The sequence below is a fragment of the Poecilia formosa genome, unplaced genomic scaffold (assembly GCF_000485575.1).
Source record: "Poecilia formosa unplaced genomic scaffold, Poecilia_formosa-5.1.2 Scaffold393, whole genome shotgun sequence".
In the NCBI taxonomy this organism is placed as follows: Eukaryota; Metazoa; Chordata; class Actinopteri; order Cyprinodontiformes; family Poeciliidae; genus Poecilia; species Poecilia formosa.
The window spans coordinates 243,737-259,229 of record NW_006800332.1 but is presented as its reverse complement, the minus strand read 5'-3'; the positions used below and the strand labels follow the sequence as shown (position 1 = coordinate 259,229).

General features: G+C 41.3%; 3 protein-coding genes across 3 annotated transcripts in view; 1 reads left to right on the top strand and 2 right to left on the bottom strand.

Annotated features, from left to right (window-relative positions):
- The window catches only part of LOC103154631 (TRPM8 channel-associated factor homolog), a 7,016-nt gene extending 4,871 nt beyond the window's left edge, over positions 1 to 2,145 (bottom strand). The window contains exons 1-5 of the mRNA XM_007575981.2: positions 2,124 to 2,145; positions 1,223 to 1,986; positions 617 to 833; positions 167 to 519; positions 1 to 21 (exon numbers count right to left, since the gene is read on the bottom strand). The exon at positions 1 to 21 is cut by the window's left edge and continues 226 nt beyond it. Coding sequence (XP_007576043.1) covers positions 1 to 21; positions 167 to 519; positions 617 to 833; positions 1,223 to 1,869 — 1,238 coding nt within the window. The 5' untranslated portion in view covers positions 1,870 to 1,986; positions 2,124 to 2,145. The remainder of the gene's footprint in view (positions 22 to 166; positions 520 to 616; positions 834 to 1,222; positions 1,987 to 2,123) is intronic.
- Positions 2,146 to 2,851: 706 nt separating this feature from the next.
- On the top strand, positions 2,852 to 9,484 carry pnkp (polynucleotide kinase 3'-phosphatase). The gene is made up of 17 exons (XM_007575979.2): positions 2,852 to 3,204; positions 4,225 to 4,271; positions 4,516 to 4,788; positions 4,894 to 5,157; positions 5,258 to 5,337; positions 5,626 to 5,683; positions 5,779 to 5,886; positions 5,959 to 6,030; positions 6,136 to 6,184; positions 6,373 to 6,443; positions 6,835 to 6,927; positions 7,189 to 7,285; positions 7,369 to 7,430; positions 7,530 to 7,639; positions 8,544 to 8,631; positions 8,729 to 8,796; positions 9,016 to 9,484. Exons 1-17 carry the CDS (start codon positions 3,084 to 3,086, stop codon positions 9,134 to 9,136), a joined length of 1,782 nt encoding a protein of 593 aa, XP_007576041.1. The 5' UTR covers positions 2,852 to 3,083; the 3' UTR covers positions 9,137 to 9,484.
- Positions 9,485 to 9,547: 63 nt separating this feature from the next.
- Positions 9,548 to 15,493, bottom strand: part of LOC103154630 (complement C2) — a 9,595-nt gene continuing 3,649 nt past the window's right edge. Inside the window, exons 3-19 of the mRNA XM_007575980.2 lie at positions 14,581 to 14,728; positions 14,314 to 14,499; positions 13,765 to 13,947; positions 13,544 to 13,642; positions 13,277 to 13,419; positions 13,058 to 13,199; positions 12,800 to 12,934; positions 12,245 to 12,349; positions 11,959 to 12,096; positions 11,769 to 11,863; positions 11,574 to 11,691; positions 11,097 to 11,244; positions 10,878 to 10,951; positions 10,329 to 10,420; positions 10,112 to 10,244; positions 9,986 to 10,035; positions 9,548 to 9,892 (exon numbers count right to left, since the gene is read on the bottom strand). Coding sequence (XP_007576042.1) covers positions 9,734 to 9,892; positions 9,986 to 10,035; positions 10,112 to 10,244; positions 10,329 to 10,420; positions 10,878 to 10,951; positions 11,097 to 11,244; positions 11,574 to 11,691; positions 11,769 to 11,863; positions 11,959 to 12,096; positions 12,245 to 12,349; positions 12,800 to 12,934; positions 13,058 to 13,199; positions 13,277 to 13,419; positions 13,544 to 13,642; positions 13,765 to 13,947; positions 14,314 to 14,499; positions 14,581 to 14,728 — 2,148 coding nt within the window. The 3' untranslated portion in view covers positions 9,548 to 9,733. The remainder of the gene's footprint in view (positions 9,893 to 9,985; positions 10,036 to 10,111; positions 10,245 to 10,328; positions 10,421 to 10,877; positions 10,952 to 11,096; positions 11,245 to 11,573; positions 11,692 to 11,768; positions 11,864 to 11,958; positions 12,097 to 12,244; positions 12,350 to 12,799; positions 12,935 to 13,057; positions 13,200 to 13,276; positions 13,420 to 13,543; positions 13,643 to 13,764; positions 13,948 to 14,313; positions 14,500 to 14,580; positions 14,729 to 15,493) is intronic.

Sequence of the window (15,493 nt, the reverse complement as noted above, 5' to 3'; positions counted from 1 at the left end):
GCTTTTTGTAAATAGTTTACTCTGTTTTGTACAAGCACATCAGGGTTTTTGCACTCAGTTGCACATGTCAATCTAGATATGCTAATACCTGTATAAGCTTGAAGTTTGCCTTTCCAGGCTTTTGATAAAGTTTTACAGGATTGCTATTAAGGGTCAAATATGCAACATTTGCAAATCCACCAGAAATGCAGGCTTGACTCTTGTATTAATTTTTTCAAGTTTTTTACCTCCAAATTCTGTCATTGGGTTTTTTCCACCATGGCTCTGTGCCCAGTACCAGGCATGTCCTCCAATCAGAAGACCTCCTCCTTCTGCTACAAAGTTCTGGATCTCTTCCCAGTGGATTTTGGGGTTCGATGGAGACACAAACACACTCAGGTCTTTCTTGATGCCTGTTTTCTCCATTTTTAGACCTGAGTCGGTAGCTATCTTAATCCCATTTTTCAGTGCTACTCCAACAACGCCCCTTCGTCCTTCGTCCAGCCAGTGTAGGGCATTCTTCCAAAATGGAGCATTTGCCTGGGTTATAATTAGATGTTGAAAGAGACAAGAGAAAAATTAACCCAGTTTTTCTGATTAACTTTAGAAAGTTTTAACATGTTTTTGGTTACTTTACCTCAGCACTCAGAACTCCTTCATGTCCAGCAACGATGACCCGACCTTGGCCATAATAGGCTCCGGCCAAAAATGCCTGCCCACCATTTGCTACACCAATTGGAAATGCTAGCGGGCCATGGACCATAACCTCTGATGCTAGTGAACCATTTGGGATGGCGAGCTCTGAAACACCATCAAGTAAGAACTGCAAGTCGTCCTCAAAATCCTTCCCTACTCTGTATTTGAAAAGCAGAGTGTAAAGAAGAGTTATTAAAAATGAAAAACAGAATTGGAGCTGATATTCATGTCAGATTCAGAAAGGTGGGAGCAGAAAATCAGTTCAACACTAAACAAAGGGTTGACTCTGAATTTCTGTCAAAAACAATCCTATAGCATATAGGATACTATTGGATCCTATATGCTATAGGATCCTACAGCATATTATATTACTATAATGATAGCAATATTCACTATCATTCACAAATGATAGTGAATATCACTATCATTTCATTTTGACTTTCTTAAAGTCAAAATGAAAGCAAAAAAAGAAATGTTATTCGGACGTTTTGGGCTAAAAACAAAGAAAAATTAAAAATAAATTAGAAGAAATGGAGTGCATGCTCACACTACAGCCATGTAGGAGGATGGGATCTGTGGGTAGACTGGGAGGTTTTCCTCCTCTGCTGGATTCTTAGAGAAGTAGATCCCTGCAACCCCAGACACCTTGTTTCCATCAAAGTGATGCAGTGTGTTCTCCTTAGGGTGATCTGCAGTCCAGCTCCACGCCTGGCCGGCTATCAGCACCCCTCCTCCAGCTTTCATGAAGGCCACCAAGTCTTTCGGGTCAGCACCAACGCTGTACGCATCCGTCACATACACGCCGGTCTTCAGATTGCTGTCAAAGCCCCCCACCACTTGTGCTTGGAAGGTGGACTTGCTGAGGTTGTCGCTGACCACCCTGACGCTGTTGTGCACAAATACAGAAGGGTCATTTGATCCATCACCCCGCAGCCAGATCAGGGCGTTCTCCACCAGAGCAGGAAAGGCAGTCAGGTAGCCTTCATGACCCAGAACAACAATCCTCCCAGCACCATACAGAGACGCAGCCATCAGGACCTGACCTTTGCTGTTCATGGCTAACGGAAAGGCATGGTCTCCGATCAGCAGCAGGTCGCTGGGGACACAGGGGCCACGAAAGTCCAGCTCCTTCACTCCTTTCATGAGAGACAAGTAGGCTGCCTGATGGTTGACTTGGCTGGTTGGGTTAGACATGATGTAATCTAGTTATATTTGATCAGTGAAGAAAATTAAGGATAGTCTCCAGCGATGCCTTAAGTTCAATTTGTCAACATCCAGTTTAATAGCTCCAGTGCACTTTGGCTGACAGGCCTATAGGAAGAAACACGAATGAAATACAAAACAATACTGATGAAAATTGTGACAGTTGAGTTAAAACACAAGAACGTATACCCGCAAAGATAAAATATGAAATATCTGTTCAATAGTTTGCTTCACAATATGCATACCTGAAAGTTCCTGCTTCGGTAGTGTGCTTCACCTATTGTTAACACAGACACAGTAATACAAATGAAAGCTGAGCGGGGAGGGATTATCAGTCAAAATATAATAAAAAGAGGAGGAACTGCATAGATAAGCTGGATGGAAAAAAACAGTGTGTCAACAGTCTAAGTGTGTGACTAGTCCTGTGTCACTCGATCCTGACATCAAGTAAAACCTGTTTATCGTGTGAGTCTTCATTTATTTGAGGCTATAATACAAAAACCTTAGCATGTCAAGAAACACACACTGCCCATGAGGTTTTTACTTCGTTTTTTTGTTTGTTTGCTTTTTCAAAAACATTTTAGTTTTTAACAAACTGTACCACTGTCATTTGGAAAAATGCAACGGATGTCATAAAAAACACAAACCAACCAAGGCATTTAGTAGTTTTATTTAATTTCATTTAGCTTTATTTTATTTATTTATTTTTGCTTTTTCATAAAAGGTAGTTTTTCATCTGACAAGATGGGAGGGGAAAAAAAGACACATTGAACAGTTTCAAACTCTTTTAAACGCGTTTTACCGCATAAAATGAACACATTTTACAATGTACAAGACTATGACTCCAAACGTACAATTGTAACACGAATCAAATATGAATGCAAACAGTTAAATAGTAATAAAACTTATTTTCCATGTTGCGTACAACTTGTCAGTCATTGCGGAACACTAAAACATAAAGCATGTTTCTGCACGAGCATAATTTGCAGACGCACCTCCTGCAGAAATAGCTTGCAACTAAACAAATCACAATTTTTGCAGATTTTAAACGGGGAACATTTTTTTCAGTTTAATTTTTTTAGCCGCAACACACCTTTAAAGTAGACCCAGAAACGCCACCGAAACAGGGCGTAAAAGAACGTCCTATGTTTGCCTTCCTTGTTGCTCTAAATAGTTAGTAAAAGTAGCTGGAAGTGGCTCCACAGATGTCGTGTACGCTGGTTGGACCCTCTGGGATCCGGGTTCCACTGGAGGACGGACGGGCTGTGATTCTGGGCCGGGGTCCGGACACTGGGGTGGCCGACAAGAAATGCTCCAGGCACCAGGGTGAGGCAGAGAGACACTCAATAACAATGCACTGTTGGCCGTAATGTCAGCTTATATCAGTTTTATCATGAATGTTGATATGCTCGGTTACCAGGAGTAAAAGAGAGAAAATGTCCACCCAAGTATAATATGATAACAAAATAAAATGTCATCTTTTCAGTGTATTTTTGTTTTTGTCTTTCATGATAGTTACTGGAGGGAATCAGTATCACTTGAATAATGGGTGAAATGGATCCTGTTAGTACCGGTAGTTTGGGGATTTCTTTGGTATTTTAAAGATCCACGTTATCTTCAAATAAAATTAAAGTGAATGTCCGTGCTTAGATCTGAAAAACAGCCTAAATCAAAGGAGATTTATTTGGAAATATGTCTGGAAATTTATGAAATTTTAAAATGTAAAGATTATCTGATGCTTATTGTGAGATTAAAAGTGATGTTATTTCAAACTTGTATTGTCAAATAGGGTAAATATAATTATTTTTAGATTGATCTTGGTGCAGTAAGGTTAAAACATGGGTCTAGGCTCCTGCTGTCTGCATTGAATGGGAATAAACTGCCCAGAATTACGAAAAACATGCTCCGTGCAGCACAAAAATAATTTGTGCTGCATTTGACCTGAAATTTTCCAGTCGTCTGGCAAAATATGTTTTTATTCTGCCTTAGCAACATCCCTGTTTTAACTGTTAAATATGAATCTGTGCATACAGGATTGCATTATGTCTGCAGAGTTTTAAATCAGTGTTACTACTTAGATATTAAACTTGAGAGAAACAGCCAAATCATTTCATGAACGATTGTTTTCCTCTAGTTTCTGTTAAACCTACAAATAAGCAATGTTTTTTTTTAAAATATTGATAGCTTAAAAATAACATTCTCCTATCTTTCATGTGTGTTTTACATTAATATCTGCACTCTCTGTGACTCATTGCACCTAAGTTTGAGTAAGCCACACACATATTAAATCGCCTCCTCTGTGATCATGTGCCATATCCATTTTAACAGCCCTTGTGTTTGTTTCAGTGAAGGCGGTGGCTTGCTATGCAGAGCAGGATGTGGTTGTTACTCAGGTATGGGAACACACCCACCCAGAGAGGTATCATAATGATCTACAACTAAAGCATCACTGCCAGGTTATGCAACATTAACACATCAAGTTAGTTATTTTATTTCATGAAAAAAGCTGAGGTCAGCACATTTTTTTTCTTTCCCTTTACACACACCCTTTTTATCTTGGGCAACACTTCGTCATTAAACGAAGTGTTGCCCTGGAGATTCTCCAGTCCAATGTCCACATGTGACGTATTTTTGCAGCTTGGGCCAAATCCCAGTTTCCTGAATGGTGAGAAGCTGGGTCGGGGTCAGTCAGGTAAACTTACCCACGGAGGCACCCTGTACCTGGTCAACCAGAGCCACCCGTTTACACTGGACGTCTCTCTGAGCTCCAACGGAACAGCTTGCAATATGCCACGGAGGAACCTGAAAGCCTCAGATAAGACTAAAGGAGGTAGAAACAGGAAGGAGGCTGAATCCAGTCCGACTCCGAAACGCAGTATTAAAGACTTCTTTTCCGTCTCTCCCTCTAAGGTAAAACATCATCTGTTTCTCATGCATCTTATACATTTTTGATGCACCACAAATAAATGCACATGATTGTGAGAGTGATTGTATGTATATATTTTTTTTGTTCAGGCTTCTAAAAGGCAGCTGAACACAGAGAGGGACCAGTCGGAGGTGAAGCGACAGAAATTAGATGAGCAGGATGAGGAGGAGAGACTCGCTGAGGAAAAGCTAAAGCAGCTGCAGGAGTTTGCAGAAAAGAAGATGACAGAGGAGAATAAAGACACCCATTCTTCCCCGTCGTCATCTCCAGCAAAGGCGTGCATGAAGAGCAGCTGGCAGCAGACAGGAAACCTCTTGTTTTACATCGCTGCAGGAGTGAAAGCGAGCGACAAGGTGGGGAACGGTTCCTTTTTGGAACGAAACACAAGATTTACTGGTATGTTTGTGCTATGTACTACTAAACTTGGTTTATATACTTGTTCTCTGCTTTCAGATTGCTGGGTTTGATATTGATGGATGCATTATCACCACCAAATCTGGAAAAGTATTTCCCACCGCACCTGATGACTGGAAGTATGTTCATTCTCCTCCATGTGTTCTTTGATAATTGTTGATCTTTTATTTCCATCTTTTGGCCTTGTGATGGGGGGGGGGGTGAACCTGAGTATGTTCTATCTCACAACTCATTAAATGATGACTTGTAAAAAGTATCAGCCTCGCCAGCAGTGACATTGTGTTGGTGTATCACTAAACGGTTAAATAAACTTTGTGTTTGTAACGTGAACAATGTTCAAGAGTTCAAAAACTGTATGCACTTTAACAGATGTAGATTATTTAACTCTCATTATGTGAATTTCCTAGGATTCTGTACCCGGAGATTCAGCCCAGGCTGGCCAGCTTGCTCAAAAAAGGCTATAAGGTGCGAAGCACTAAAACGTCTGCACTGGTGGACTTTAGAAGAATAAACCTAGTGGAGTGCTGCTGGATTTTACATGCTTGTGTAACGTGTTGCAGGTTGTTTTCTTCACCAACCAGCTGGGGATCGCTAGGGGCAAACTGATACCAGAGGTGTTCAAGTCTAAAGTGGAGGACATCCTCACCACACTGCAGCTGCCTGTGCAGGTTGGTCCCAGGTTCTCGTAACAGATTCCTTCAGCATCAAGCAGCGACTGATCTCCCGTTCCACGCTTTCAGGTGTTTGTCGCCAGCGGCCCTGGTGTCTACAGGAAACCCGTGATGGGAATGTGGAATCACCTGTGTGAGAAAGTGAGTACACACCTGATACATAGCAGCTTCACCACCAGAAACCAAACAAAGAATCAATAAAAATAAATTTTATTGCATGGCGTCTCTGGTGTGTCTCCTGCCCAGGCGAATGACGGGCTGGCTGTCGACAAGACCCAGAGTTTTTATGTCGGAGGTAAGTCAGAGCTCAGGTGTGTGGCTTTGATGTCGATGTGATAAATATTCTCTTTTCTGTTTCTGTTTGATGTCAAACACAGAAGCCTCCATTGCTTAACCAAATCATGTGTCAGTTGAATCTGTAGCAGTCTATAACACTTGGGTTGACAAATTCATACGACATCCTGACCGTCTCCCTGTGTCTAGATGCTGCAGGAAGGCCGGAGAACTGGGCTCCGGGCAAGAAGAAGAAGGATTTCTCCTGCAGTGACAGATTGGTAAGAGCTCCAAAGTCCCTACTTCTGCTTTCTTGTCCTTCCTTTCATCCCATCTTTTCTCCTCTCCTTCGTTCCTTCCCCCCTTTTTCTCTCCACTCTTCCATGTTTCCTTTTTGTGTCCTTCTCTCATGTTTGTCTCTGGTTTTTGGAGGTTCCATGTTGAAAGCTCAGTGTAGAAATATCTGCTCTAAATTTTTTATTTTATTTTTTTCTGCTTGATTTTAGAAGGTTAAATCTAGAAAATTTATTTGGGAATTTTTCTATTGAAAATATGTGGGAACCTCATCCTCCTCCTGTCACTTCCTGTCTCCACCAAGTCGTTAACATCATGTTTGATCTCAGTGAATAGATTAGTGGAGCTCAAAGCTGTTTTTTCTTTCTGTTGTTGCAGTTTGCGCTGAACATTGGGCTTAAGTTCTACACACCAGAAGAATACTTTTTAGGATGGAAGAGCGCCCCCTACAGCCTGCCTGACTTTGACCCTGTGAGTACAGCTTAGATCTGAATCCTCTTTTTGGTGTCACAGATGTTTTCCTGACTCATCGCGGCTGAGTCATTCCTTCTATTGGGCTTTATTCTGGCTCAGCATAAAACCAATCAGGGAACCTGTTGAGCCCTAATTATGGGGAATGATCAATACGTTTGACAAAAATCTTATTAAAGTCCAAGGTTGACAATCCTCTGGTGTGTAGATATATAATTTAATCTGTGTGCGTCTTAATCGTTGTCTTTCATTCTGAATTAGCGGAAGCTCGACTCCAGCTGCAGACTGTTCGACCCGCCGTCCGCCTCGCTCACCTGCACCAACACAGAAGTTATTGTTGCCGTGGGTTACCCTGCAGGTACCGTCTGTAGGGGTATGTCACCTTTCTGGTCTGTCCGTCCGCCAACACCCTGATATTCTTTTTTTGTCTTTTCTTTCCAGCTGGTAAATCCACCTTCTTCCACACCCACGTTGTTCCGAAGGGCTACGTCTACGTCAACAGGGCGAGTAGATCCTGAGTATTTCAGCTCAGCTAACTGAACGAGTCTCATTGTTTTGGTTTTCAGTTCAGTAAAGCTTCTTTCCACTCCCGTCCGCAACAGGACACGCTCGGCTCCTGGCAGAACTGCGTGTCGGCTTGCGAGCGCGCTCTGAAGGAGGGCCGCAGCGTCGCCGTGGACAACACCAACCCAGACCCAGAGTCTCGCAAACGGTAGCTCCGTTGCAGCACCTCCCATGTGTTTTCTCTCTGTTTGTTTGGATGGGTGTGTCATTTTTATGTTTCAGTTTGATGATCGCGATCCACTTCACTGGATCCACCTTTATGTAAACTGCCTGCAGGAGAATCATGTCACAAATGCAAATGATTTAACACAGATTAGTTAATGTTTGCGTTGGAGGAGTGTTTGCTCTGCAATCTAATTCAAGTCACTTTTCTCATGATTGATGCTTTCAGGTGTTAATTATTATTCAGTAATATTCTCTGCAGTCTGCATTAAAACATTAAAGGTGGCCTGTTATGATTCCTTGACAAGGTTAGGATAGGTCTATGTGCGACACAAAACACGTTCATTCTATTTGTTGTACACAATCAGTCTTATATTATGAGAATTTAGTCTGGTTAGTTTTGCTTATTTTTGAGCTCTCAGGGCCTCTTGTCACCTTAAATCCAAATAATCTGCTGCAGGCCACGCCCCCCCAAATTCAACGTTTACACTCTCATGTGAAAATGACTTCAAACAGATTCACAATTATACAACTGCACATCTTTAAAAAACAGAAGTAGAGCCTCCTGCACAACCAGTAAGAATGCAGCAAGTGGTTCCTGGATGGTAGGTCAACAACAAAACGCAGCCGTTGTATCACGTGACCAAATGTGCTGGAGCTTCGCTTGGGTTGCTAGGTGATGGGCTGGGATGTACTGGGGTTGCTAGGTAATACCAGAAACCATTAACTTACCGCCAAAAAACAAATGGAAGAACAAAACATGCTAAATGTGAATTTTTCATAATAGGTCCCCTTTGGCATATTTTTGTAGGAAAATTATTCTGATTTTGTGAAGTTTTTCCAACACCAGAATTGCACTGATAAACTGACCTGTGTGGGGGTTTCTGCAGATACTTGGACGTGGCCAAAGCAGCAGGAGTGTCCTGCCGTTGTTTCCTCTTCACTGCCACCTTGGAGCAAGCCAAGCACAATAACAGAGTATGACCAACAACATCCCAGATTTCTTTTTCTAAACACATGGCTCAGTTTTGTCCTGGTTGTGAGGAACCTCGTCTGTTTTTGCTGTTGTCCTCAGTTCCGTGAGATGGCTCCATCCAACAGCAAACACGCTAAGGTCAACGACATGGTTTTCCACAGCTACAAGTGAGTGAAACTGGCCTGTGATGGCGGCCTCGGTCATATTGCTCAACTTTTTTCTAGAGTCAAAAGGCTCATGTGGACTGAAATTGGTATTTTGTTTGAAAGTACTTGCTCAAATTGTGTCCTTTTTGCTAAATCCGTTTTATTTTTACATTTTTTTTGCGTACTTAAAACATTTTATTATGACTTAACTGATGTGATCTGTCTTTTGTTTCTGGGCAGGAAAAACTTTGTGGCTCCAAATGTCTCTGAGGGGTTCTCTGAGATCCTTCAAATCCACTTTGTTCCACACTTCAAGGACAGTCAGTCTGAAACTCTGTTCAGGCAGTTCTCCGAGGGCTGACCGGACTCAAGCAGCCGGTTCTGACAACGACGGATCACAGATGAGACCTCAGGAAAGACACTGGGATATTAGACCTGCAGCTGATAAACAGTCTGCTTATTTAGCTCACATGCTAAGCTATTGAAGTGATTACTTTAGGCAGCAGAGATGTCAAGCAGATTAGCTCAGGTCATTTTATTGACATAATGTTGCAAGAAGCATTACATCATAACAGAGACACTTTTGTCTATATGTTGAGTCTAGAGATAAACTGGTAAAATGTAAGAACAGAAATAGATTTTTTTTTTTTTTTACTTCCATTGCTCCAAATTTTCACCGTTTCCACTGGACAATAAAACTTCCTACCTGAATAGTTTGATTAATTAAAATTAAAGAAAGTCTCAGGGTTTGAACAAACATCAACACTCAGAATACAGTTTACATTTTATTTTTCAAACTGTTGAATAAAATGTGTGTTTCCATTTAAGATTTTTATTCAACAGGTCTATCATCTTTCTAGAATGATCTGCATGATGTTGCAATCTACATTAAGTCAGGTATTCATTAGCATACAGTGGACTTGCTCTACTGTACGGTCCAGGATCTGCTCTCTGGCTCTTAAGGAAGAAACTGGATTTCCTTCCCCAGGTGCTGTTTCAGCCACGGCATCAACTTGAAGAGGTCGATGTGAAAGTCTCGGGCGTCAGGAAGGGTTCTGCTCCTGCTGCTCATTGGGATCTCACACACGTTTATGGTGCCCCAGCTCAGCACCCCCACCTACCGATGAAAACAGAAAATAGTTTGGTTCTGACCACACGACTCATGACGATCCGACTCTTCTCTTTTTCCCCGATTTAAAAGTTTTCAGACCTGAAAGAAGCGCTTCCTTTTCTGCAGGTACAGGGATCCGCCAGAGTCGCCTGTGACAGAGGTGCAGCTGTTATTTGTGTCCTATATTGATCTCTGTTGCTGTTTTTGAACTGGAAGATTCCAGACCTCTGCAGCTGATGCCATCCTGATATCCTGCAGTTCCTCCAGAGCAGAGGAAATTTTCAGTCACATATTCGTCTAGCGATACGTCTGTTGGTTCAGTTAGGGTCACCCTGGCCTTTTCCACACAGGCAGGCCTCTGCAGAGAGAGAAAACACAACAACACTTTATTTTACCAGGAGGATTTCTATCAGATTTATGATGACTGGCCTAGAAAACTCACCTGATTCTTTAGGTGGATATGAGTTTGTTTCCGTTCTTTGGTCTTGTGGATGAAGAAGGCAGGAGTCGCCGTGTGTGAAAGGAGTTCCTCCCCTGTTGAAACATTGCGTACAGCTTTATGTTTATGAACAAATACGAGACACAGCTGTGCTCCCCCTTCAACTGTCTCATGCTACAACAAACCTCAGTGTTTTATTAGGATTTCCTGTGAGAAACCAACTAGTTGATCACTTTGAAGAAAAAAAAAACGTTTTTGAAATACAATGTTCCCAAAAGACTTTATATTACCAATTGAATTTAGGTCTGGAGCACTTTAAAACAAACTAAGACATTTAATTTCAGCTCTGTGTGTTTAAGGTCGTCCTGGTGAAGGTGAACCACCACTCTAGTCTTCAGTTTTTTAACACAGGACTTCTCTCCAGTCAAATGTTATTTGTGCAGCACATTTCAGCAGCAAGGCAGTTCAAACGCTTCAGATCATAAAAAGCATAAAAATCAACAACTGCAGCATTACATTTTTCCAAGTGCCGTCATTACAAAAATTACTTACTGTGCTGCTCACAGGTGGAGTTGATTTTTTTCATGGCTCGAGAGGCCGCTATGGTACATGGCAAGCAGATGGGCCTGTTGGAAAAACATTTTATTTAAATAAATCTCCCATTAAACTACACCTGTATGCATTCATAATTAAACACCTGAAGAAGTTGTTCAATCAGACATGTGCTGACCTGCAGCCATTTACAGATTGCTTTACTGTCATCTGCCTCACCTGGCATTCCAGGACAACGGGATTTTCTGTTTTGTCTCTACCAAAGCCACATCGTAGTCATAAAACTCTGAGACATTCCTCCCTTTCAGTTTGAGGGTGTTGAATTCGGGGTGGGTGATCACCCTGATGCCATCCACCAGTCCTCCATCTGGAAACCAAAGACACGGTTTACTATGTCCGCATAAAGGATTTGAGTTCAATATAATTATATATGTTCACCCTTTCCAGGATAACTTATGAATGAAAAATCAATCTATTTTTTTTTTTCCAGACATAGATATTTAATATAAATATGAACTTAATCTTGTGGAAAAAGTATGATATCCTTGCATGTATTCTTGCTTAAGCAAAGCTTTACTAAATTAATCTATAATGACTTAAAGATTAAAATAAATGTAATCTGTATGAGAACATTTATTTTTAAAAGACTAAATATTTGCCTTCATCTCCAAATTATTGACAATTTCAGCTTCTTACCATATTGTATTTTTAGCTCACTGGGGACTCTGCTTGTGCTCACTTTGCCAAAGCAGTGAGCAGCTGTCAGCACCCAGTTCTGGCTTACAATAGATCCGGTACAGTGTGTCCCTTCGTTCTACAGGGAGACAGAATTTGTTTAAGCTTACAGCTCACTTCAACCGGTTTCTTCTAACTGAGAGAGATTGCACTTGCCGATGAGAGGGTGACGTGCCAAGGCCTGGTGTAGGCCGTGGCATGTTCGGTGACGTCTTCCTGAGCTATCCCGCACATTGTCACACTTCTGTCACCTGGTCAATGGAAAGCCACGAATTTGGTTCCGTTTAGAGACAATCCGTGTTGAGTAATGTGTTTGGTTTCGCACTGACTGGCAGCTGCTACTCACTGATGATGCTGTTGAACACTTCTCCCAGTAAGCTGAAGTCTTTCAGAACAAAGAAATGCCTCTCGCCACTTTTCTTCGAGGCCAGAGAGTTCAACTCGTCTTTGTTCACTTGTTCCCCAACGCCGAACACATAGACATCTGGAAACATCGAACTCCCTTATTTTTATTATGTTTTATTTTTGCACTCATCATTTCCTGATGGTGTATCTTTCATTTCAAATTTGTCAATTCAAATTTTAAATCAAAAATACTTGTTGTGCATTCATATCAATCCATGTCATCCTACCCAGCAGTTTCTCGTGTGTCTGATCGTGTTGTGTGGTGCTGTAGCCCAGTAAGCTCCGGATCCTGACCAGAGCGGCCTCTGGCTTTTTCCCTGTGTTGGAGTAACCTGCAGGTAGAAAAATACAACAACAAAAAAAGAAGCATCACAATTTTTGCAATATCTCTAATACAATATTTAATTCTTTTGAAAAGGGCTTGTCTTATTGCCATGGTAATACAGGTAAAGTATTTTATCCCCTTAGCTTCCATGAAAATAAAACTTGCAAGGTGTCTTGAAGCAAACCAACACAGAGGACAAGCTTGTTTATAAAAGTAAATAAAATGACATCAAACTCAATCAGGTAAGGTCAAGTAAAGGACGATGGAATAAAATTTCACGATGAAGGCCTCAGCAACACTCATCATCGTCGGGGTGTGGTGTATGCGCATGTTTTTGTGTCCAAGGTCAAGGTCCAAGGTGTTTCGTACTTTGCTACACTTGTTCTAAAAAGCAGGAGAAACTGCTGATCTGCAGTTGCATTTGTGAGACTCCCGAGAGTTTTTTGGGTTTTTTTACCATCGGTTTCAATGATGATGATGTTCTGGGTCTCATTAAAATGGTTCTTGTTTCTGTTTTCATTTAAGAAGCCGATTGTGTTCGCCACATTTTCCAGAGCAGAGTAAAGGTTGGTGCCTGTCTTACGGCCGTGACCTGCAGCAGAAAAAGAAACTGATCAGTTTAAAAACAAAACTCACTTGGTTGAATTCGTTAACTCACCAGCATACTGTGACATGTGATTTTTAATTATAAAGTTTGCAACAAGCCATGTCCTACTGTTGTAGTTGAAGTCCATCAGAGCCCATATGACCTCGTCAGAATCCCCGCTTATATCCGTTTCATGGATGTTGACAATGACTTTGGTTTCGCTGGCAAACGACAACACGTGGAAATTCAGCTGGACTTCGTAGCTGTCCAACTAAAAGGACAGAGGATGAGATTCAAAGAGCCTAGGATGTTATTGTAACTTTAACCCTGACCGTGTCTCATACAAACCTTTCTGATCAGAGCAATGGTTGCATTCCTGGCCAACTCAAATTTTTCCTTCTTGATGCTTCCCGATGTGTCCAGCAAAATGTAGATGTTCATACGACTGACTTCACCCACAAGAAAGCTCCGGCCAAATGTTCTGCTAACATCTTTTTACACACAAACACACGATTGATATTTTTTATTCCATTTGAACATATTTTTTATTTTTTTACATAAAAACATCTTAATGTTCATTAAAAAAATAATAATAATAAATAAAAAATTAACAACTTTTCTTTTTGGAATCCGGAGAGAGAACATCCATCACACCGGCGAGAGATCCCGCCATGGCTTCAGCCACGGAGCTGGGCGTGTCAAAAGTTTGAGGAGCTGCAATAAAGCACAAAAGTACCGAATGGAGGGAAAAGCTGGATACTCTGTTGCTGGTAGAGTTATAATGTTTGAGTTTAGTGTGTGAGCTCTTTCTAATGAGAAATAATAAAAGTCATCACCTTGGCACCTTGGCGATGAGCCGCTCCACTCCTCGTTCTCCAGGCAAACCCTTTCAGCCGACCCAAGCAGATGCATTCCAGCCTGACATCGGTAAGTCACTTTGTCTTCTATCTGGAAACGATCACCTGACCTCTTGGCCCCCGGGGGGATCCCTGGGTCGTTACATTCACTGGCTGCAAAAACTATAAGCGTACTATAATGACTTATTCTGAGGCTGCACAAAATTTATGTCCGTGTTGTTTAAAATAAAATGTTCAAAATATATTTTATTCTTTACAAACTATATAAATAAACCTCTTAAGGATTTTCATATGTCAGATTATAATCACAAATTTTAATTTTGTGGGGATTTCATGTAATGGATGAAGTTTCGTAGAAGTTAAAAGCAGTTATAGAACGATATCTAAACTTTGAAAATCTCTGTTTTCTGAACAAGCCATCATCTGAAAATGGAAAGCATAAGGCCCAAATCCAAACCTACCAACACATCGCCGCTTTCCACCTACAGCGTAGTAGTGCAGTGAGCAATCTTTGCATTGTTTCCTCACCATGATTGCGACAGATTGGAGTTGTGCCGGTCCATTCTCCAGACAGCGTGCAGTTTCTTTGTTCTGACCCGTGTAAGGAGAAACCGCTATGGCAGGAAAAGCTCTGCGTCATTCCAACTGGGAACCACTGATCCCTGGGCCAAAAGTCACCATTGTCCAGCTGCAGCTGACCCGGACACATCATGTCTGTGTGCGACAGGGAGACAGAATGGTGTTCAGTGGACGGGGGAGGAAGGAGGCGGAGGTCCTTGAAAATAAAAACGTTACCTTTGCAAGTGGGTCGGGACACAAGCCTGCCACTGGGCAGTCTCATTGGTGACCATTCTCCATCAGCACCACAGATCCTGTCGCTGACCGGGTGTGGGAATTTCCCTGGATCGCAGTGATAGGTCATCACACTACCCTCCATCCCTCCCTGGGGAGGAAATACATTATTTCTTCAAGGTTAAAGGTAAAAGAATAAAAAAATTAAAAAGCATTTAATTGAAAAGAAGCCCACATTTATTATTTTTCATGTTTCTTGCTCCTTTCGCCAATAATTAATGTTAGTGTTGGAGATGAAGATATTTCACTCTACATGCTTCTTCTTTTGACTGTACTCATTCTTCTTAGTACTCTTTAAATTAATTTCTTTAATTTCTTGTTGTTTTTTTTTTACTTCTTTCATCAGTGTGACAGTGTGATAATTACTTTTTGAGAAAACACAAATCATTCCATCTGCAGGTGCAATTAAATACATTAGATTATCATTGAAAGGTGAATTTATTTCAGCAAACTGATTCAAAGTGAAACTCATTCACTATAGCATCCAAACAGAGTGATAACTCTTATTCATTTCATCGCAATAATTTAGACCAGGGGTGTCAAACTCAATTTCACCGAGGACCACTTCAGCATATTGGCCCCCCTCAACGGGCCACATTGACGGTACAAATCAGGAGTGCATCCCTGCTAAAACACCCCAGACAAAAGGTTGACTTCCCTCATTCAGAGGCTTATAATGAGTCAATGGTCCAGGTGTGTTAGAGAAGGAATCCATCTAAAGTTGCAGATGGTAGCTCTGGAAAACTAGACTTGGGCACCTGTAGCATAAATGTATAAAATACAATGTTAAAAATAAATTAAACACCACCTCATATTGTTAAATAACTGATTTTATGTATTGAAGTTTTAAATATTA

Excerpts from the sequence above, each read along its gene's own strand:
- pnkp (XM_007575979.2), top strand. The coding sequence starts at position 3,084 with ATGTCGTGTACGCTGGTTGGACCCTCTGGGATCCGGGTTCCACTGGAG. Across the intron at positions 5,684-5,778 it reads TGCTCAAAAAAGGCTATAAG|GTTGTTTTCTTCACCAACCA; the intron begins GTGCGAAGCACT and ends AACGTGTTGCAG. Across the intron at positions 8,797-9,015 it reads ATGGTTTTCCACAGCTACAA|GAAAAACTTTGTGGCTCCAA; the intron begins GTGAGTGAAACT and ends GTTTCTGGGCAG.